General features: G+C 35.0%; 1 protein-coding gene across 6 annotated transcripts in view; it reads left to right on the forward strand.

Annotated features, from left to right (window-relative positions):
* The window catches only part of LOC149797819 (prestin-like), a 123,386-nt gene that overhangs the window by 84,727 nt on the left and 14,692 nt on the right, over nucleotides 1-23,967 (forward strand). For 3 of the 6 annotated variants that reach the window (XM_089962825.1, XM_089962824.1, XM_089962823.1), the window contains exons 2-9: nucleotides 5,875-5,937; nucleotides 13,597-14,023; nucleotides 15,529-15,639; nucleotides 16,062-16,279; nucleotides 16,952-17,116; nucleotides 18,030-18,185; nucleotides 18,727-18,809; nucleotides 23,642-23,789. In XM_089962825.1, coding sequence (XP_089818951.1) covers nucleotides 13,633-14,023; nucleotides 15,529-15,639; nucleotides 16,062-16,279; nucleotides 16,952-17,116; nucleotides 18,030-18,185; nucleotides 18,727-18,809; nucleotides 23,642-23,789 — 1,272 coding nt within the window. In that variant the 5' untranslated portion in view covers nucleotides 5,875-5,937; nucleotides 13,597-13,632. Of the gene's footprint in view, nucleotides 1-5,874; nucleotides 5,938-8,115; nucleotides 8,261-13,596; nucleotides 14,024-15,528; nucleotides 15,640-16,061; nucleotides 16,280-16,951; nucleotides 17,117-18,029; nucleotides 18,186-18,726; nucleotides 18,810-23,641; nucleotides 23,790-23,967 lie in introns of those variants that run through there. The other 3 variants (XM_089962820.1, XM_089962821.1, XM_089962826.1) reach the window with 2 other exon arrangements.

Consider the following 23,967-nt stretch of genomic DNA (forward strand, 5'->3'; position numbering starts at 1 on the left):
AATCATGTTTATAACGTCGAAAAGATGCTAATTCTTTTCCGAAAATGAAAGTTAGAGCTAATGTTATATATATCTTACTATCCAATAATGACTTGTACTGAATATAATAAACGTATTTTGTAGAAACACCAATCTTACTAGACCATATCTGTAACGAAGAATCAAATAGACGTTGTCTGAATGCAGTTAGAAAACTGTTTATGTCACACATCTCTTGCGCTAGCCACGCATAACGAAAACCATGATAAAATACAACATTTTCAACTTTACTGGCCCATAAGCTTTTTCCGGAATCATCCAGTTCTTTTAACATACTATAACATTGGAAAAGATATCTGCATGTCGGCATATGTAACACCCTATTCCAGAGTCTCTAGGTCCGATTGCAAGTAAGAAACAAAATAAACACCAGCCCACAATACGTGTATAGTATAGTTTGACTAACTAAAATGAAAAGCAAAATCAAGTGAGTGGAATAGGTCGGAAACATTATTGACAATCTACACACTATAGAGAAATAACTTCCCAAAAGTTTGACAACGGTATCATAATTTCACTTTGACAATGATACACCTGTATCACACACGATACCGTTTTTACCCTCCCATGGAATACGACGAATGTTTCAGAGTTAACACTTACGGACAATTAAACAAAAGTAAGGTATGCGCTATTTCCAAAAAAGAGGCTTGAAACATAGTTGGCTTGGTTTGGTATTTTGCGACAGAACAACATTTTGTTAGTTTTATTGTGCTGAGGCTAACAGACTAAAGTTAATTGTACAAGGACACACCAAGGTAGTATGACTGATCCTATTGTAGGTAATAGTCCATTTAGCCACCGCGGTTGCCTTAGAAGAAATGGGTCACAAGTATCAGTCTAAACTTAATAAAATTAAGCCAGATTTTATACATGTATTACAGACTTGAAAATTGTTACACATATAAGATGAAATGCCATTTCGTTAAAATGCAAATTAAAATTCGCCATGCTTTAAGCGAAAGACATGGAACTATTACGCATATTGTTCAAAAATGTTGAATCGGACTAGATATCAGATAGATTTGGAGGTAAAAAAATCGGATCCGTAACTGTTGTCGGGTCGACGACAAAACAGTGAGGATGCATGATTAGGCATTCAGTATTCCGACCGACTCGTCGCTGGCGTGTTCGCGCATCAGTTAACTGATTGGTATTAAAATATTCTTGCGCAAATATACTTTGCCTCGACTCCTCTTATTGGGTCTGTTGTTGGCGAGAAATATGGCTAATTTTAGCTTTTTCTCCTTCTGAGAATAAATGTAATGGCATGTAAATATATGCGTTATTACTATTGCTAAAGAAAAAGATTGCACATGTATGTTGTAAGGGCTATGAATATCCACATTAACAACATCGAGCGGATAAAACAAAGTTACACGAAAAAATCATTTCACTAAAACCATTCCCCATTTTGTTACTGAAAAAATAAGAAATTTTTTAAATATCTCAAATTGAAAATGGAAGAAAATGAAATTTCAAAAAAAAAAATTAAATAAAAATTTTGTTTGAAGTTGTTAAATAATCAGTGTTTTGTGTTTTTCAGTAGCGAACACGTAAAAGGTTCGAAATCTGTTTTTGACACAGTTTAGTCAGTCCTATCTAACGAAAGTTGTTGCCAAATAGCAAAACGTGACCGTAATTTTTGTTGTAGGTAATTTATTTGGTCGACGATGTGTAATAGTATCACATGTAGGTGTTTTCCGTCAAAGCCATCCCATCTTTTGGTGATCGGTGCAGAGTTTTCGTCAAAGCCAACCTTTGTCTCTGGTGATTCTTGGACAGTTTCTGAGTAAAGAAGTATTTACTTCTAACAGAAATATCGGACCACCTGTAAACCATTGCTAGATTAATGAGAACCGTTTGATTTTATGGAAAAGTGTTATCGGCCTGTATATGTATGTGTAAATGTATTTGTCTATGTTTTTGTATACACGTCCCGCTTGATTTCCACCCGTGAACATGTGTTTAGGCCAAATTGTAGGGAAGAAACGTGATTATAAGAATGGGAAAGTTGTGTGTGGGGGGGGGGGGCGGGTAGGGATGTGGAATAGAAAAGCAAGAAAAGGAATTCAACTGCATCAATAAGCTGTCTCTGAGCAATTTTTGCGTTGGATTGCCGTAAATATAAACCTAAAGCTCATCGTATTTTGGAGGCTGAAACTTTTCATATCTTTTTCCCCTGATGAAGAGTGAATACCAATATTAATACAGTAAAACTATCGTTTGGCAAATAGTTGGTTGTCCTAATTTTGCACTCGTGTCATCAACACAGTCGTTCGTTTGTTCAAATTATTAGCAAACATTACAATTTAACTTGACGAACAAGAAAACAGATGATCATTACGAAAGTCAATTACTTATAATACTACAATGCGGCAAAATCTGCGTTAATTGTAATATCCTGTGTCAGTTCTTAAAAATGATACATTAAACTGGATACAAACGTGTTTGTTCACAAGAAGTGTGCATAGTTAAACGTCAATGGGACAAACAAATATGTGGATGTAGACAGCATGATGGTTTAAGATTACATAGGTTTGAGTTCATGTTACGTGCAAAAATTCACCGTCGGTTCTTGACATCGGCTATCGCCAAGTATTTGTCGCACAATAAAGAGAAATTCGGTCAAGCCTAATGTAAATAAAGGGTATGAAATGATAATATGTGTAAATTAATGATAATTTATGCGTTATTGGAAGAAAAACAACCTAGAATAATATGGATATATGAAAAATAGTACTTTGCTTCTGCGGACAAAAATTCGTCGGATACTTAGATATTTGTCCTTCTTAAAGTGAATCCCCCATCCCCCATACAAAAAAAAACAAAAAACAAAAAAAAACAACAAACAAACAAAAAAAACAACGAATAAGATGTTCAACATTGGAAACTTCAAGGTACCAGTGTACTTGTCCATTTACCGCATTTGCTCAGTTATTATATACCATCGGTTGGGTGAATGATTCTCGGTTGAGAACACAGAGATACAAAAGCCTTATCCATCGTAGTAACCCGTATGATAAGGTAAACTATAAGGTGTACATAACAAATCCTCTACAGTCTTGAAAAAGAGTACATATTGTTCACACGTTTTGCAGTAGTTATTTGATCAGTTGATACTGTCAGAGAATTGACTTCATTTATATAAAACTTATTATGTTCTTCTTCCAAGCGGTGGGAAGGGAGGGTAGCTCAAATATGAGAATTTGGACTCGTAATCCAAAGGTGTGAGATTCAGTACCAGTCTCGATCGTCTGCTATCTAGTGGCGGGACGACGGGTGATGGGATGGTTTCTGTTGGTGGTTTCTGAGTGGGTAAATGCCACCAGGAACGAGAAGAAGGGGTCGCAGTTAGTTCCTCTTCTTTTGCTGCTAAAACTTTCTCAGATATTTGCCTTCATCTGAGTGTAACCAGGGCAATTTTTCTCTAAACAGTTTTAAGATGAGTGGGTGGAGTGAGGTTGACAATGGAAATTAAAACTGCTCTTTGCAGAAAAGTAAGGACATCAGCGACATTAAAGAATAATGTTTGGACAGCCCTGTTTTAAATATGAATGCTAACACGTAATGATAATGGAGTGACTGGCTTTCCACGCGTAGAGTTTAGCAACTGTATTTTCTTACTTTTTTGCATATATATTTAAAAGCACACATAATATCATGATATGTTAAAATGAGGTCGGCATTAATGGATTTCTATAAATTCATCAAAACAGACAGATTGTCATATATAAAGCATTCAACTCACACTCAATTTAATATCATACAATTACTTCTAAAACATGCTGCTATCTCTGACACTTACGTTTAAAACTGAATCACACAAGCTAGGCTACCAATGTCTGCCATATTTGGGGTTTAATTTTGCAGACATGATATCATTCCAGATAAATGTTTTAACGTTTCTAAAGATTTCTTATGGAAATTCATTTCCAAAGTTATAAAACAAATATATCAAAGCTTGGTTTTATTTTTTCATCTGCAAGTATTAACAATATCTAGATTGTTTTACCATGTTCCCGTTATGTAATTATCTTTTCATTTTCATTCGTTTTAAACCAAATATCTTCCAAAATATCAAGTGTTTTTCTGCTGAATAAAATTCAAAACACTCTGTCTCTAATACCGTTCTAATAAATCCTGGCAATTTAAAGATATTTTAGATTCACCAATAAATTATTTTTTGCTTTGAATGTAGGGAAAATATAAAAACAGTCTCAGATCTGATGTCTGTAAGGGCTGTGTATTCCAATTTATATACACGGTAATTTCTTTTCGATACTCTTTTATGCTTATGACCAATGTCTTCTGCACAGCATTTGCTGATATAAATTCCACCAAGAGTCTTTTTCTTTCTTTCGAAAAGCACAGAGAGAAAAAAAATCACAAGAAGAAAACTTTAACTGAAGAGGCTATTTTATATAAAAAAGAATTGATGTTTGCAACGAAAATATTTCAAGAAGAAATATGGTAGAGTATGAAACCATGTGATACCATTCAATGTTAAATGCTTGTCAAAGATTTCCTTAACGTCAAAATAAATAAACAGGAAATTTCTCGTAGAAACATACATTTTCAATAAGGCAATACATATTATACGTTTTATGTAAAACAAAAGCAATACGCTGTGTTTGCAGCAGCACAAAATGTACACATACATATCAATAATACTACGAATATTATAGTTATTAATTTTGCATGGACTATATAATATATTAAATCATCATAAGGCTGGCATTAATCTTTATTGCATTTAAGCAACAGAAAAGAGTGTTACCTATCATGGTAAAAAAGTTTTTATTATTGAGATAAATTATGAAGGCAAGAACCTGCACACCGAGCCCACTATTAAGGTATTCTTATAAAACGTGTTACGTTGAACCTTAGGTAAAAAGATCGAGGAAGTCGTAAAAGAAAGAATGGTCTTAGCTAGAACATAAATACCATTGTGTAGGAAGAATTAACGCTAATTATTGCTTCGAACTAACGTCACCTCGGCATAAATTGCAACCTAATAAATTATATACATATACATTCAAATAATTTAGTTCAATATTTAGTTGATACAGCAACAATGCTCCAACTGTTGCAAAGGAAACTTTCAAGTGTTTATTAATTTGTTTCTTTCTTTATTTTATTTTACTCTTTGGAGGTGCACATTACTTTAAATTATTCCCTCCAGTGTTATAATTCACACAGTCTAACACTACTTATGCGGATATATTAAATAAGCAGCTGGTGTTTTACTAATTAGATTTTACTTCTAATAACCGCAATATTAATATAGCTATACTTTGTTACAATATCTAAGGCACGAAATCTCTAGTTTTCAAACAATAAGTCGACACATAATCTTGTAATTGTATCCTAAAGGTTTACTTTTGTCTTGCTATTTCTTGTCTAATCTGTACCTGTTTTGTAAATGTCTTTTGTTTTGACTTGGTCGTCTCAGTGTTGTAATTGTATTCTACAAAGACTCTATGCGAATGAAAGCCCTTAGGATAGTTAACATTCAGTTTGCACTGTTCGTTCGCAGCCTTTACATTTATCTTAATCAACCCATAACACACAAAATCACTTCTGGATCGAGTGAACTTGAAATGATTTTTTTTCGCCAAGTGATTAGCATTCTTCCGTGGCAGACATCATTTATTTCTTGACCAACGACTTCACTTTATCATACATTTTTGGTTTTACATTCAACGATCCTTTCAGTTCTCTGCAACAATAAAAGTGTTTAACATACAATTTATCATACATATACATATATATGCATTAACGTGTAAAATGTTAACAGCTGGGAAATATACCAACATCTTTTTTTTGGATCAGTTGATGAATACATGAAGAAAACTGAAACACGTCGCCAAATATCTTCATTTAATTTATCATCAGGTAAGAAAGTAATTTAACCATCTTTTAAATCTAATTAGTTCATTTCGATATTGTGTCTTTCAATTTCCTTATGTACAGCCTTTTAATATTCTGAGACCTTAACGAAAAGCTGTTTGCGATTAAATGGTTTACCAAATAAATATTTGTACTTATCAATTCAATGTTTTTAAATGTCTCTTACCGACTTAGTATATTTCATAAAATATATTTAATTATTTTCTTATAAGGTAAAAATAATTAAAATAAGTAATTAATATGACATTACTTTTTTTAATTGATAATTATGGGGAGGAGGATGACATTTTGCTGGTTTGGGAATTAAGCGATTTAGGATAAAATCAAATATCGTCGATTTAACGTGAAATTACGCTAATCTATGTAAAGTATGGGATTATCACAGCCTGTACGAAATTATGTGAAATGTTATGCGTCGCAATTTTGTATCGATAATTTAGTTCAACTATTCAGCAGCCTACGGAGACAGAGAAAATTTGTTGATGTTTAAACCAAACATTCCATGATGTAAAACTTCGTACATGTACTTTTCTTAAAGCAATTAAAGCAAACGTTGCAAAAGATAACTTTGCTCATATACTGCAAGGTAAAATATTCCTACATTTTTAAACACATTAAAATAGGTACTAACTCAGCATATCGACATTAGAAGTATTTGTGCATATCCATATTATTACTCCTACTATTCAGGAAATGACACAAGTACCAAAAATATATCTCATCTAGTCACCAGACTTGGATTGTTTTTAATGTATTTATAATGCATAATTCGTGCGTAGATGAATTAGGAAATTTACCCATGTAGTGTTGAATACGATATGTATGCGATATAACAGACGCCCTTGTGACCGATTAGACCACTGTAATAAAGTAGACGTAAATATAGTTTCCCTTTGGAATGAAGGACGATAATTTCAAGTACATTTGCACCCTGGATTACTTATAAACTCAGGACATACGTGAAATAAAATGATTGAAAACATAAAAATGTATTGCTCCAGGAAGGTATTTCCTTTTCTTCAGAACAGGTGAACAAGTATCATTTTAGATGAAAATGTTTCATATTTCCTATTTAAAATGCATACTTTATTTCTATGTATGTATGTATGTCTCTCTCCCAAACAAACAGGACAGACAAGCAGGTAAGCAAGAAAATAATATGACTTCTTAAATCAGCTTGACCACTGTAGCTCCTATCTTATGACTTAATGGCTACTCAAGGTATTTCCTAATGTTGTCTTTTATAAAAAGGTGTCCATTATGTTCAGATTAAGAGGTTTATGTGTGGGTGAGAAAAAAGGTTTTTCAATACTGTCCATTATAAGCAAGGTTGTTTTATGTGGATGTGTTCACTAAGGCAGGTAACAGACATGGTTAAGTTGAATACAAAACTTTTCTTTATGGTCTTGTGGTTGTATGGTTGGTATTCGGGATTTTGGGACCGGATGCCAAAGTTTCCAAGCTTATCTTTGTCATTGCTGTATTGATCCTACGCAGGGTCGATATCATTTGTCAACGTTAATGCATTGATCATGATGAAGGTTCGCTTGTTCGATATCTTACATCGACATTGCTAGTAGTAGTAGACAGATGTAGCCCGAGCTCATGCATTTTGATATTGAAACAATTCGCACAATTTCTAGAAAAATTCTAAACCAAACATATAGAGACATTTTAAGTCCAGATGCATGAATATCTATCTATCTATCTATCTATCTATCTATCTATCTATCTATCTTCTATCTATCTATCTATCTATCTATCTATCCTGGATAGTCATGTCACATTAGATGTTTACGTACGTTCTGCACACGAACACAGTGATCTGGTGCAATCAAAACTATCAAGCATCTTCACCGGGATTTTGTAGTTACTTCTAATAATCAAGAGATCCTGAACAAGGGTTTAATTATTAATTATTCTTTTTACATTAGAACATTTTTTTGTTCAACGATGTTACAATCTTAGATCGAAAAGCCTATTCATGAAGACTTCAGACTGAAATACTAAAATTATTGCTTACTTATTTGAATATGATAAACATTTTAATTCAACAAATATGCAGCTGTGAGATAAAAAAGCAATTAAAGTTCTTGACGGCAAAGTGTACTCATAAAAGGTACGTGAAAACGAAATTAGAGGTCACAAAGCTCGCCAGCACGATTGCATAACATGCTAGTATGGAGGTTCAGTACATAACGAATGCATTGGGAATTTCGATCTCCAAAATGCATAGGACCATACATTCATAACATGCATGATTATGACAGTCATCGACAGGCGTGTACAGAAATTACACGGATAAAAGGTAAATAAATCATAGTATTCAACGATGAGGAATATAATGTATTCAGTACTGATTTCATAGTTTATACGTTCAAACAGCAATAGTCAAGAGTTAGAGTATATGTTTTCAATGTACGACCTATGTTGCCATGTTCCTTTTAGGCTTGTCCACACTATCGACTTATTTCAATTCCTTCAGATTTTTGTTTTCCAATACCGCGTGCGTTGAATTTCTGTTTTGATTATTTAAATGGTACCACATATATATATATATATATATATATATATATATATATATATATATATATATATATATATATATATATATATATATATATATATATATATTTGTAGCCGTTGTACGCATTGCTGAAAGTTTTGAATTAAAAAGAGCTATATGGTTGATTACAACGTCACTAATCGCTTGATATACCGTATGATTTTTAATTACACTTCTTTTATAGTCCATATGATCTTTTATTATAACTGCTGGTGTTTTTGCATTGCATTTGTTTTTTTTTAAGTTTTTATCTGGCAGTATTGAAAGGCAGTTTTGTATTTTTAACGGTATCCCATCTCGTTTTTACAATGATGTTACTTGTTATCCCTCTACGGCACTGCCTACGATGCAGTCATTTTTTCGGGTTACTCACATGTTGCTAGCCTGTGTTGTTCCTTTTTACTTTGAGTTCACACGTAATGAGAATCAGGTTCGTATTTTAATGCTTTCCCTTTCATTTCCACAGGGATGTCATTAATTATGTATTTAAATCACTGTCTACATTACAGTCGCCTTGTCATGTTAGCTTTGTTGTTAATTTGTTTTTTCTTTTTTACATACTCCTACCCTTTGCGTTGGTAATTAGCAGAGATTCACACGCTATTCACGTTTGATTTCATCTTTTATAATTGCTTTGTTTCCGTACCAGATTTGACCCAATTTAGGATCTCGTCATCTTCCATAGCCAAAAATATATCTAATTCTCCTAACGCAACCACTTGTTAAACAATTGATCAGATTCCTTTCAATTCCATTTTGCCATTGGTTCGATTTACTGTTGGAAATGTGTTTATTTCGTCATGTTTGTCTCATATCCAATTTGTAAACTGACAGATCACCAAACACTACATAGTGATTTTATATATTGAATCTTAGTTAATAATGCATCCTTTTTGGTTATGTACTTCGACTTTCTAACAATTCAGCCAATTTTTAATTGAGTGTTCCATCGTCTCATTTGTTCAATAAATAAATAGATTGATCATACTTTTGATTTATTTTCTTCATTGCTTGCTTCAATAGGTGTCATATCCATCGATCTATGACGAGTATAATTGTAATTGTATCGATTAATAATAGTTCACCCCATTTTCTAGTTTCCTTGAGAGTGAAATACTTTAACATTCTAGTATGTCGATGCCTGTAGCACATTTTAAATGCAGGCAAAAGGTTGTCAGAGTAAACTTAAACGGATTTAGTGGGGTTTTTTACTCTTTGAGCAAATACTGTCAAAATATATTTTGTTTTCATTGCTGTCTTTTATATATGCTTGTATGTCAACAATGTCTTTTAGCTTGAAGGGAAACTGTTTTCTCGTTAGCATGTGCAATGTGTCTTGAGACTGTTTAGGGAACCATTCCTACAGTTGGTCGTTGATATCAATTTCAATTGACTCGTCGTCTCCATACAGTTGGGATACAGAATTTCAGCGGCAACCTTTAGCAGCATTCCAACCTGTCTCTATGGATTTAATACGTAAAAGCGTGATGAAGAGTGCACCAAAGTCATGTGAACTTCATTATATTCCAACATCACTGCTGCTTGAATGCTTAGATCTAGTATTGCCTTCACCTACTGATGTTATTAATACCTCTCTCTCATCCGCGGAATTCTCATCATTTTTCAAAACCGCCATTGTAAAGCCTCTGCTGAAGAAACCAACACTCGACCATAACGATTTAAAGAACTTCCGCCAAGTTTCTAATCTCACATTCATATAAAAATTCTTAGAAAAGTTTGTTCTATCCCAACTTGTATCTCATCTAAATTCAAACAGTCTTTTTAGCAATGTGCAATCTGCATATCGCCTTTGCCACAGCACTGAAACTTTTATTCTAAAAGTGGTTAATGACATTCTCTCTGCTTTAGATAGCGGAAAGATTACAGTCCTCACCCTCCTTGAGTTTTCTGCATCATTTGACACAATAGACAATGATATATTACTTCACCCTTTCCAGTATGTATTTCGCATTCATGATACAGCCTTACTGTGGTTCAAGTCCTACTTGGTCAACAGGACACAAATTGTGTCTGCAAATGGAATACACTCCAGCCCAGTTAATCTATGTTGTGGTGTTCCACAGGGTCTGTTCGTGGACTTGTTCTCTTCATTCTATACACTCAGCCGCTCTAAAGTGTCATAGACCATCATCTAGTGTCTCACCAAGTGTACGCCGACGACACCCAAATATACAAATCTAGCCTCCCAACTGAAGTTGATGTTACCATCCAAGGTGTAGAGAGATGCATTTCTGATGTGAAATCATGGATGACATGCAACAAGCTACAGATGAATGATGATAAAAGTGAGGCCATTTTGATCACAACACAAAGACTTTCTCAGTCACATCCTTTACCTCAAACAATAGCTATCAGTAACACCAATATTAAATTCACGCAGTCAGTACGAAACCTAGGTGTTACTCTGGACAGTACTCTCACGTTGCACCAACATGTCATGAACACATGCAAGGCTGCATATCTTGAGCTGAGACGCATCAGCTCCATTCGCAAATATCTTTCAGTTGATGAAACTAAAACACGTGTGTGTTCATTAGTACTTTCAAGACTGGACTATTGTAACTCAGTTAAGTCTGGTTCATCTCATCATACTTAGAATACCACGATCAGAGCACACCTCTCCGCTGTTCTGTAACCTACACTGGCTATCCATTCGATCCAGAATCAAGCACAAAATGTTTTCTCTGTGCTACGTTTCACTAACGGACTCCAGTCCAACATACCTATCCGAAATCACCCATGTGTACACACCAGCATGATACTTACGCGCCTCTTCTGACAATCGTATTCTCATTATTCCCAATACAAAAACGATGTCATATGGACAACGTTCATTTGCATACCAGGGCCCAGCAACGTGAGATGAATTGCCCACTGAACTTAGGCAGAAAGACACAGTGATCTCATTCAGAGTGCTCCTAACACTCACTTATTTCGACTGCAAGAACAAACGTAAAGACCTAATAATGTTCCCTACCTTAAATATTTACAGCATGTTTTTATATTTTCTAATTTCATGGTGTTTGTTTTCTGTAATAATATCATTATATATGTCTTTTTATGTTTTAGGTGTTGTCTAATGTTGTAAAGCGCTTAGAGCTTCGAAATATTAGGCGCTATTATTATTATTATTATTATTATGTCTTCCGTTTAATTTATTCCCTTGATTCATTGATATTTATGTAAACATCAAGACTGTCATGATCGTTGTATAAATATCTTCAAGACTGGTTTCTTTTGGAATTTTTTTCTTTCTTGTTATCTTGCTCTACAATGTCTTCGTTGCCAGAGTCATTTTAAAAGGTAGGTCGAAGAATAATGCATGATACATGCATTGTCATCGTTGCCAGAGTCATTTTAAAAGGTAGGTCGAAGAATAATGCATGATACATGCAATGTCATCGTTGCCAGAGTCATTTTAAAAGGTAGGTCGAAGAATAATGCATGATACATGCAATGTCATCGTTGCCAGAGTCATTTTAAAAGTAGGTCGAAGAATAATGCATGATAAATGCATTGTCATTAAGCTAACAGTGCACCAGTGAACAAAGAAGGATTTTACTCTCACAACGTTTCTTGAATCCTTTCAAATACATGAATGATTGCAGCTTTATTTAAATTTCTAAACACTGCAACTTCCTATACTTAGCTACCATGAGCTGCTTTAAATCTATTTTTCGTAGAATAAATTTAGATCGACTTTGTAAACTTTACGAGATATTAAAATAGTCCTTGTAAAATGTGTACTTGTCTACACCAAAGACGTGATACATTTCATCTTCGTTTTTAATAAAAGACTTTCAGTGCTTTTTGAATATTATTTCATTGTAATTGTGATTATCATTAAATGCAAACTGTCAATAAACATCATTTCACTGTCAATAAACATCATTTCACTGTCAATAAACATATTTCAGAAACAATAAACATCATTTCAGAAACAATGAAGGATATTTTATTTGATGCTAGAAAATCAACAAATTAAACGTTTATATTATGTGGAGCATTATTTTTTAACATAGCTATCTCTGACAATTCTTCTGTGTTACCCTTGCTACAAAGAAATCTAGCGGATTTGCTAACCTTTATTTTCTTATCTCAGTCTAATTGTCTCAGAGTGGTTGTCTCATGCATGGTGTCCACGCGTTCGAAACTACATTTCAAGAGAAGAAACCCTTGTTGTCTTCTGTTGTGCCTGTTGGAGTTGTTTTATAATCAAACAGCAACACAGCTATAGCAAAAAGAACTTCACTCAAACAGCAACTTAAGATCTCAAAAGCTTTGATAAGACATCATACAAAACCTTTGACACACACGCACACACACACACAAACACACACACACACACACACACGATAAAGAGAGAGAGAGAGAGAGAGAGAGAGAGAGAGAGAGAGAGAGAGAGAGAGAGAGAGAAATGTTAAGGCCAACCGTGCTGTCAAAACAAAGTTAACTGTATGAATCCTCTGTTGGGCCACACGCCACCATCAACTTGATTAAATAGTTTATGGTTTTACAACATATTGCACTATGGGGTACAGGTCATAGGTTAAAAACACGGAAACATCTAGTGGTGGAGATCTCTTGAAAGTAGGTTATTTAACTAAATTTAGAATATTTAGAGTTTAATGAGAGGAATACGACGACAAGGACAGGGAAGAACGCAAGAAACACAAGCAATAAAAACCAAGAATGTACACTTACCCCATATTTCCAGATAAGTGCCCTGGATCTACAAATGTTATAAGAGCAAAAGTCCCTATTATTTTCATGATCTGAATATCCCTTCAACCTTGCTCATGTAATCCACGTGGCTGCAACTTGTCAAATAGACAAATGATTTTTACGGACACCAGTTGGGGCAATGAAACAAACAATTGGAGTAACTTAATGAAATATAAAGGGTCTTAAAACAAACTTGCCAAGGTCAACTTTTAAGCAGCGCAATTTTGTCTATTAATCTGCGCGTAATGCAAATCCTTGCTGTTTTGTCCTATATCAGTTTTGTAAACTTTGCTGAATAACTCTAAGATACCATTTATCTTTTTAATTTTTAGCCGTGCTTATCAACAGAGATCGTCCCCAGTGAAGTTATGGTGAAAATGCCATATGACGACCAACAAGGAACAGGTGTGGACAATCCAGCTTTCCAGCCTTCTCTAATCTTGAGTGAAATCAAAGCTGATAAGATCGATAGTCATGTTTTTATTGACAATGGAAAACTAACATCTTCACATCAGGATCAGCCAACAACGGAGGCAAAATTTAGAAATGATTTCCTCCTACCAAAGGAAAATGCATCATTGCGAGACGTTCTCAGTGACAAGTTTAAGAAATGCTGCTCGTGTTCGAAAGAAAGATGCAATAGAATCATAGATACACTTTTACCTTGTTACAAGGTTCTAAGGAAGTACAATGTAAAACTAGACCTTCCTAGTGATATTATCTGTGGGTTGACGGTCGGAATCATGCAGCTGCCTCAAGGTAATTATATCATCTGATATAATTGTATGACTTTTATGTTTTAAGATGCATATAATAATAATAATAATAATAATAATAATAATAATAATAATAATGATAATAATAATAATACAATTACATATGTTTTTAATTTTCAAGTTTTTCTTCGTTTTTCTCAAACGTTTTAGTAATAGATCCTGAATGATGCCATCAGCAACCATAGTTGAGGTATGCTGGCAGATTTACTATTGAGTTTATATGGTATTTGGCAGCCGAAATAAATTCATTAAATCTCAAGATACTGTTACAAAACATACATACATAAAGAGACCGCAAATCATGCTTTCTGTTAGTATCTATATTTTTCATTTGTAAGTTGATATTGCGTCAGTACGCCTTGTTCAAAATGGTTAGTTTTTACGGTAGAGAAGAAAATGCCAGGTTACCCATTGTCCAGTCAAATGGGCCTAATATCGTCTGTTAGTCACCTCATCGATATGCATCAATACCTGTTATTACTGATTTTGTTCTTTTTGTCTTCCAGCAAAGTTATACCGTATGCATAACACGTTGTCATCTGAAGAATGTCAGCATGTGTTTAGTTATGCTATGTCATTTTCGTTGATAATCGTTCATCTTCTTCGTTTTGTTTCCCTTCTTTTGGTAGAAAACGGAGATTTTTTTGGCCTTTTTTGTTTGTCCCTTAATACATCCTTCATTTATTCTGTCTGTCCAACTCTCTTTTTCCGCAACATAACTCATTTAGTTATTAATGGCCTTAACGAAATTTGGTATGCCATTTGATATTTCTAATTCCTTGGCTGATTTTAATTATTGATGTTCTACGTCATCGTTTAGAGAAGTTAAAGCCCTGACTGCCTGGCAACCCACCCTCAAATTGCAGATTCCACACACTAATTTATTAAATTAGTTTTGTATTTCATCCAATTTTGGCAGACAGCTTCTTATAAATAAGCAAAGTTCTACCGTCAGAGCTGAACGTCTTCTCGTTTTTTTTTTCTTTTCTTCATCCATTATTGTGGTTACATATGATATACAGCTTGATATTGAGCTATATTCTTTGCATTTTTGTCGCTGTTTTGCGATTTATTGTCCCTACGTGTTCGCCTTGTTAAAATGCACAATTAACTCGTCACAATAACTGTTGACGATTATTGAATTTCAAGCAGATTCAGCCACAGCTTGATGTGGATGAATCATGGACAGCATTTGATTATCAACATTCTACGTCATAATTAAGCCGAATCGGCGTTGTACGTCATCAGTCTGTGTCTTGATAGGTTGGTAGTAATATAATATCAACTGACTTTGATTATCGATGTTTTACGTCATCAGTTAGTGTCTTCCTGTACAGTCGCTTCCTCCATGAAACGACACGTTCCTATTTAAAATGAAAAGAGGGGGACACCCATTGGTGGAATATGATTGCTGACTTTTTATCATCATCACGACCTTCTTCTTCATCTAATTATTCTTATTATTATTATTATTATTATTACTTGTAGGTATGGCGTATGCTATGTTAGCAGAATTACCTCCTGTTGTTGGTCTATATGTGTCTTTTTTCCCCGTGCTGATATACTTCTTACTTGGAACTTCCAGGCATGTCTCAACGGGTAAGAATTCAACGGTTGTGGCAAATTATATTTCTGCTTGTTCGTTGTTGTTGTTATTATTACTGTTGTATTTTTAGTTTGTTATTAAAAGGTTTCGTTTTAGCCTTTCTCAAAACTGTTTTTCTTGACATTCTGAGTTACACGTTCGCATTATATACTGAACTTGACGCTTATAGGGTAATTACATATCATCTATTATCTCTGTAAACTTTATAACTATACAAATGTTTTGGAGTACACAAACAGGCGAAGATTTTCATTTTTGCCGTCATTTATTTAAATCCACTTCCGAAACCGAAGTACTCAGACTTTAGGTACATATTGCAAATATCACAAACATTAAGTGACTGTGGAAACACTATCCATTACATTAAGCTGAACAGAAATACATACACGGTGTTTTGGTCTGTCTTTTCCGCTAGGAACTGTTGCTGTGATCAGCCTGTTGACTGGATCCGTCATCGCAAAGATTACAGAGGTATCCAAAAGTAATACTGGTGTGGATATATTATCTAACAGCAGCATAAAAGCTAACGACACCGGTGGGTCACTAGGGAATACACCTGATGCTTTTACACTTCCTGACGACATTAAAATTGGAGTAGCAATGTCTCTTTGCTTTCTAGTTGGTTTTACACAGGTACGGTCTTGTCTTTCTCTCCCTCACTCTCTTTCCCGCTCTCTCTCTCTCATATATGTATGTATGTATGTATGTATGTATGTATGTATGTATGTATTATATATATGCACGCACACAAACTTGCAAATTGGTACTCGGGATGTGTGAAGCTATAAGGGCCGCAGATAGACTACTTTAAAAGATCCTCTTTCACCGCCTCTTTTGTCAACTATAACACAATGGTTGTTTGGGGGCTTCAATTTTTATTACCGACGCCCATAAATCCTGGTTGGTGTGGGAACGCAACCTGGCAAGATATAATTTCAAAATTAAAAATATGTTTGGCTGGGTCTTGGTGGCCAGGCTGGGCACCCATCCATCCTTACTCGGAATACAGCTAGCTACATTCACAATCTGCATTTATGGAGAGGGAACTTGTGAAAACGATATCTTGAAAGACATATAATTCTCACTTTTATAATTCAAGACACAGATTGTTAAAGGTTCTGGATTTTGAGACTGAGCTTAAGTTTCTGCTTAAAAAGATTGAAAATAGCAGTCTGGTACGATTAAGATTTGAAAGCTTACCAGTCTGGTCACGTGCTCTGCGTGCTAACCAGTGAACCACTGGCAATTAAAATGTACCTAATATGTGTTGTATTAACACACATAACTTTGATTCTTTTCTTGTAGATTGCACTTGGATTATTGCGTCTTGGTTTCGTAACAACCTACATCTCTGACGCTTTAGTTGGGGGATTTACAACAGGTACGGCAGTTCACGTTGGTACCAGCCAAGTCAAGAACATTTTGGGAATTAAAATACCTAGAACGGATGGGCTGTTCCAAATCATTAATGTAAGGGAGCAACTGAATGCACAAAATGTTTCACCAAATTCAGCTATACCATACCTTTCTCCTCTCTCTCTCTCTCCCTCAACCTCTTTCCCTCTACTTCTCTAACACATCACGTTCAGGTACTTTTTAGAGTGCATTCGCAAAGAGGAAGTATATATTTTTGTTAATATACTCTTTTCCATTATTGTTAATATATTCTTATCCATTATTGTTAATATACTCTTATCCATTATTGTTAATATGCTCTTATCCATTATTGTTCATATACTCTTATCCATTCATACGTGTGTTTAAAAATGTAAAACGCAGTCATATTATTTTCTTGACGGAACCTCTTATCCGTCACTTTTTGGCGCTATAAGGGAGCACTGAAGATGGAAAGAAGTAAAATGGAAGAGTATATCACAATATTACTTTTTCGATAAAATTATTTGCCGCTAAACAACGCGTTCTGCTGCCAGTAATACAGTCCAGAACCAGGCTGTCATAAAAATCTAAATATGAGTTTTAAATTGAGTTTCATTTAGAAATAATTAAATTTGACGTTACTAAAGTAAATTCAGTTGTGGCTGACTTGCTAACAACCAAATATATATATAATCAACAAAACAATGTAACAGTCTTCAGCACAGGAACGAAAGTGTCCGTTTTATCGATCGTATTTGAAAGAGAAACTGTAATTGACTCATTCAAACAGCTTGAAAGAGTGTGCTGGGTCAGAATGGACAGAATATATGACTCGAACTTGCAGTGATTCGTTAAGTAGATTTATGCATATTCTCCAAAAAGGAAGAAATCTCCGCACATTAGCTGCTGTTGATAAAGGAGGGTAGCTGATTTTCTCCCATGACTTGTAATATTAGGGTTAGTGAGTTGGACGAAAATTCAACTGAATTCTTACTTTGATTTTCAGACATACAAATATATCTTCCAAAGGATAGTACAGACAAACATACCAACACTCGTCATTTCCATCATATGCATGGCGCTTTTGTATATTGTAAAAGAGCAAGTCAATCAAAGATTCAAGAAAAAGTTGAAGGTCCCGGTTCCAATTGAACTTTGTGTGGTAAGTGTTGATGATTGATAACAATAATGAAATACCAATTGAAGTTTAAAGAAAAAATTAGGAGTTTAGTTCATTATTACTTTCAATTCTATAGACAAATAACTTGTCAGAGATTAATCATCTTTCTACACCCATTTAATGAAGTTCATATTGCTGCAATAAATGAGCCCGTACTGTTTGTTGCTCAAAACAACGCTTGGCATAATTATATATTTTCATTCATTTTGATCGTATTAAGGGATCTAGGACATAAGTAAGTTTTGATTATATCAAATTTTCCAAAATAAACAAAACGAAATTCAGAAAGTGAAACGTGAAGAGTTGACATTAATTAAGATCGACGAAGTAATGAGTAAGACAAAATAGCTTAAAATGATCGATAGATGCTATATATATATATATATATATATATATATATATATATATATATATATATATATATGATCATGGGAGGAGTTTATGTAATGAAGACTGCATGCGAAATGTAGGCTATAAATATATTTACTCCTATCTATACAATGAATTTTCGATATATATTTAGGTTGTTCTTGGTACTGTGACGTCATATGTCTGGAACTTTAATAAACGTTTCCATGTCCAGATCGTCGGTGACATACCAACTGGGTAAGTACACTATACTAGCGTAATTATTAAATTACTTAAAATCACAACGGATCAGGGTAATTTTTTGAACTAAGCCTTTTACTCTTACGACTTCAGGTCCCAAAATGGCGCATCACTGATTCGAGATCTCAACTCTACTTAATTGTTGTTTGTCTCTTTAAACCTCCCGTTTGTATTAATAGTACAGACAGTACTTTATAAATGTCATGTGTTAAAAAGGACTGAATTGTTTACTATTTCTTTAAAAAGGAATTATTTGGCATGTGGACGGAAAGCAAACTAAAGGTATCTTATTTTTACTCTCATTATATTACGATAACTATATGAAATCAAATAACTACCTATCTATATGTCTGTCTATCGGATAGGTTTCTCTTTCAAATGACAAATATGATTAATTTGTGTTTCCCGTGATGGAACTGGGTTGACACTGAATTGTCCATTGGGTTGGTCTTCGAGAGGTTCCGTGGTATAAATGGTCAAAACATGCATCGGCTGCTCTTTGAGTAGTTTTCACTTGACCAAAGAGCCAAAAGCAGGATTTGTTGCCCCGGCGTCCCAATCCTCTTCTCTTACATCGTGGCTGGCGATGACGGTGATAATAACGACGGTAAACACACTTCCTGTGCTATGTCTGATGTTGTTTTAGCCCATCTCTCCCTCTCCCAATACGTTAGTTAATACTCTCCCTTCTAATATCGCTTCACCAATTGTTTGTACACAACTCTGGTTTCTTCTATTCTGTGTCTCTACTTCCTCTGCTTCTCTTCTTCCTCTAGTCTAGAAAGTATTTCCTGCGTTAATCGGAAGCAGAACTTGTCCTTTATATATTTACCTCGTCTTGTGTGGTACGGTGCCCCACACCTGAAGTAGGAGTACAACTACCTATCGAGATCTCTCAGAGTTGTGTTGACAACGATGGCAACATTATGAGCTTGATTCCTTTACGTGATGGAAAACACTCTATCTTGATACATTTATACTTGATTTTGGTTATGATTGGTACAAGTTCTCTTGAAACGGACAATTGCAACATTTGGTTATTTTATTGTTTTGCTATCGAAGAACGTGTTGACTGATTTGCTTTAACTCGTTTTGAGAGTCCGCACTATCTCGGAGCCTGTTATATATGTCAGAGATACACACAAAGCTTGCGTCGAAATCATACTAAGCAAACAAAACAGACTCAGGCAACCTTAATTTAACTAATTCAAGTTAGAAAGATTGGATAAATCTGTTTATCATTGACGGCCAATACCTTTTATCACAGACTGACCTTCTGGAAATTTGCATCAAAGAAGTTAGTATAAATGGTACATGGATTGTTCTTGCAGCCATCGTCGTACATGCAGTCGAGTCTATTTTTTCACAGCACAGTACAATTGTTCAATTCCCCTGAAGCAGAGAGCAGGTACTGGGTCGTAGTAGCAGTTATGCACGAGTTCGTCTTTCATGGCAATGTCATCCAGATTCCAATGTTCTTTGTCAGTCGAGGTTACGATGGTCAGAGTGTACGGTGAAAAATGACGATGCTCAAACATATATTTTCTATTCTCTTTTCACATTCATTTTCACTTCCTTCTTCTTAGGTATTGATGGGGATGGCGTCGTCATTTTAACGCGCTCTTTTCGTTCTTGTGAATCGGTGTGGTCATGAACGTAGTGTCACTACTTTTCGTCGCCTTCGTTACGGGCGTTTAGGCCGACAGTGTTTGGAAAATTCTGATATTTCATCTCTCCTCCTCTATATATTCCCCACTTTTTCATCATTGACATCGATTTATACATGTCCATTACTTTGAATCCAAGCCAAACGTTGTGATTTTTTCTACAGGGAACAGGGATCCCAGAATCGTTTTTCTTTGACGACACATTTTTAAAAAAACTTAAAGAGTTGGTTTTCCTGTGCCGTCTAAAGCATTGTGTTGAAACTTTTGATATCGTTCCAACAATTGCCAGTACTTTTTCAAGTTTTGTTTTAGCTTCTCACAAATCCGATTGATGCATCGTACAGTATAACTATTTTGAATGAAATGGATGACATCTTGTTTTGCAGTATCTTTCGTCTTCTTCTTCTTCTTCTTCTACTTCTTGGGCCCCGAGTGGCCGAGTGGTCTAAAGCGTTCTCCGTTACGGATCACTGCCATCTCACCTCTGTCTGCGTGGGTTCGAGTCTTCGATTCGGCCAATGTGGTTATGTGAGAAAGTTTGACAGTAGCTTCTCGATGGTCGGTGGTTCTTTCCGGGATTCCCCCGGGTTCTTCCTCCATCATTAATACTGGCCGCCATGTATAGCCTATCTTGTACTGAAAAATGGCGTTAAACCCTACACTACCACACCAACAACAAATCGTCTTCTTCTTCTTATTCTTCTCCTTCTTCTTCTTCTTCTTCTTCTTATTATTATTATTATTATTATTTACAATACAGTACAACAGCATAATATACCGTACTACACCATACCATATCATAGCAAAACAAAACTATTTAACACAATGCAATAAATATATTTAGTATTTGAGGCAAGGTGGTCAAGAAATAATCTTGTTAAAGTGTATATACACTGTTTTGCGTGTAGAATTAAGTTTATTATATCATCATTCTGAGTGTTGTCTCTACTTCCAAATGTAATAAATTTTTTAAATTCCAAATTATGCATGTGACAACACTTACTTTTTATCCACTATATGGTCCATTGCAAAAACCTTTTGTTGCCCGACACTCCCAAAACACGAGATATTGTCTCTCTATGCAGAATACAAGGAAAACAAACACAACTCCTTTGGAATAATGTTAATTGTTTGAAGAAATATATTATTAGCCAAACGAATTGTAATATGTTAAACTGCAACCATCCAAGATTTGGATATTTAGTAGTTTTATGTGATAGTGAGAAATATGACTGACAATCTTTTTCTTCTAACTCAACAAGATCGAAATTCCACAGCCTTCTAGAAGTTGGTATTGCGTTGTTTTGAATCAATTTTGCAGTTACACCTCTTTATTCTCTCTTAATTTTAATAATATTACACACAACAGTATTTGTGGAATGTTGCAAATTTAGAGCCACAATGGATTCTGAATTTACTTTTTTATGACTTATTTTCTTTGAGAATGAATTTTCTCGTTATTTCCAAACGGCTTGGACGACTAGTTCTAAAATACGATTCGTTACCTAACTTGGAAGCATCTACGTTTTCCCACAATGGTGATATGTACATTTGAAGAAAGCCTTCTAGTTGGAATGTGTTTAGTCTTCGTTTGGGTCGTTGAATGTTTATTCTCAGCAGAATAAACTGAGTGCATTCTTTTCCCTCGAAATCGACCAAGGCTTACACCATGTCTGTTTTGTCTTGTACTTTGTTCTTTGACTGAGCTCCTTTTGCACGGCAGCCAGAAAGTGGGGAAGGAAGAGACTGACTTTCATAATGGGTGTCCATTTTGGCGTCATCTTCAACATAATTGAAACCACTTAAATCTAATTTTAATGACATCTTGAAAAACTGTGATACTGACAAACTGGTGATTGTGATGTCTCCGACACATTATCTGCCTTAGTTTGCTGCTGTAGCTGCTGGTCTGGTATTTCCTTTTGGTAATTTTTGTGAGGTGTTGCTCGACTTATCTATCTTTCAGTGGTCGTCTTTGAAGTCACCGTCGTTTTTTTCCTATCCAGCTGTTGTCATTTCTTTCATCTTCTTTCATCTTCTTTGTCTCCTCCACATTCCCTGTTTTCTTTGACTAAATTAATTTCTTTTAAGAGTTCTCGCTCACAGGCATCTACCTCTGTCTTTGCTTCAGTCTTCGTATTTTGAATTTCGGCATATAAGGCAGGTAATTATGACTCCTTAGAAATCCAGTTCCACTCAGTGTCACGATAATTCGTTCCTTGGCCCAGGTATCTAAACTTGGATCTGTGAGCTGTGTCAATTCCACATTCGCTTTTAATAAATTGCATTGATTGAACATGGGTGGGAATGATGATTCATTGTAGCAGGCGATGTGCCGTCAAAGTAAACCGGCGAAGCACTTTTTCATGCCAGCTTTAAGAATTCTGGGAAAAGACACATGTGCATCATTTTCATGAGTGATATCAGGATAAATGACAATCATAGCGAACACTGGAGGTTTCAGTCATCGAATGGATAAGTAAGTGATGGTTTTGAGACTTTTAGGAGGATAAAATCAACAACGAGGATGTGTAAATAACTGGACCGCCATCGTGAGCACAATCGTGAACAAGTTAGTAAGAAATCTCAGAAAATCGGATATATGGGTTTCAGATTGATGAGACAGAAATTCCGTGGCATCGTCAGAGGCAAACTTTAGACATGATAATACCAGATGTTACGCCTCACATACACTTTAGATTAGGTCTGTCAATATATCTATGTACCTATTTGTCCTGATGTCTTTATTTTTCACACTTATAATTCACTGAATTTTTAACACTTAAAGAATAAATACGATGTGATCGCAAACTTATAAACTGCTATATCTACGCGGCCCGGTGATTTTTTCCAAAGGGTAGTTCGTTACGGTTACGAAGTGTGCCAGTTGTATTTGAGGGCAAGATTGAGGCTGAGGTTCGGCGCGGTGACATTTGGAGACAGGATAGGTGGTGTCATTTCTCGGACAGCATCTGGTTACTAAATAACGCGGTACTGCAACGTTTCAAAAACTGCATGTGTTACAAATGGCCCCAGCTTATAATAACATTTCAATTCAACACATCGAACCTTTTAAAAACAGATTATAGATTATAAGTTAATTATGTATCGGATAAGAGTAGTAAATGACAATAGATACATACTACAACTCTTTATTTCCAGGATGCCGGCACCATCTTATCCATCATTTCAACATGTTGACGTGTATATCACTGAAATATTTATCATTGCCATCATTTCCTTTGCCCAATCTGTCTCACTGGCTGCTCTGATGGCGAAAAGACACAATTACAGTCTCGATTCTAATCAGGTACCAACATTTTGTTTCTTTTTATTTTCCTATTTATCTTTTCTTACGTACTGTTTCTTTGTTTCATTTACTTTCCTCTAGCTTTATTTCTTTCATTTTACATGCACCAGTTTAGAACAGCTTAGTCTGGATAAACAGATGTCGACGAATGATCTTGAAAGGAATAAGTTAGAGACAG

Source organism: Sinohyriopsis cumingii, chromosome 6 (genome assembly GCF_028554795.1).
Source record: "Sinohyriopsis cumingii isolate HCF-2022 chromosome 6, ASM2855479v2, whole genome shotgun sequence".
In the NCBI taxonomy this organism is placed as follows: domain Eukaryota; kingdom Metazoa; phylum Mollusca; class Bivalvia; order Unionida; family Unionidae; genus Sinohyriopsis; species Sinohyriopsis cumingii.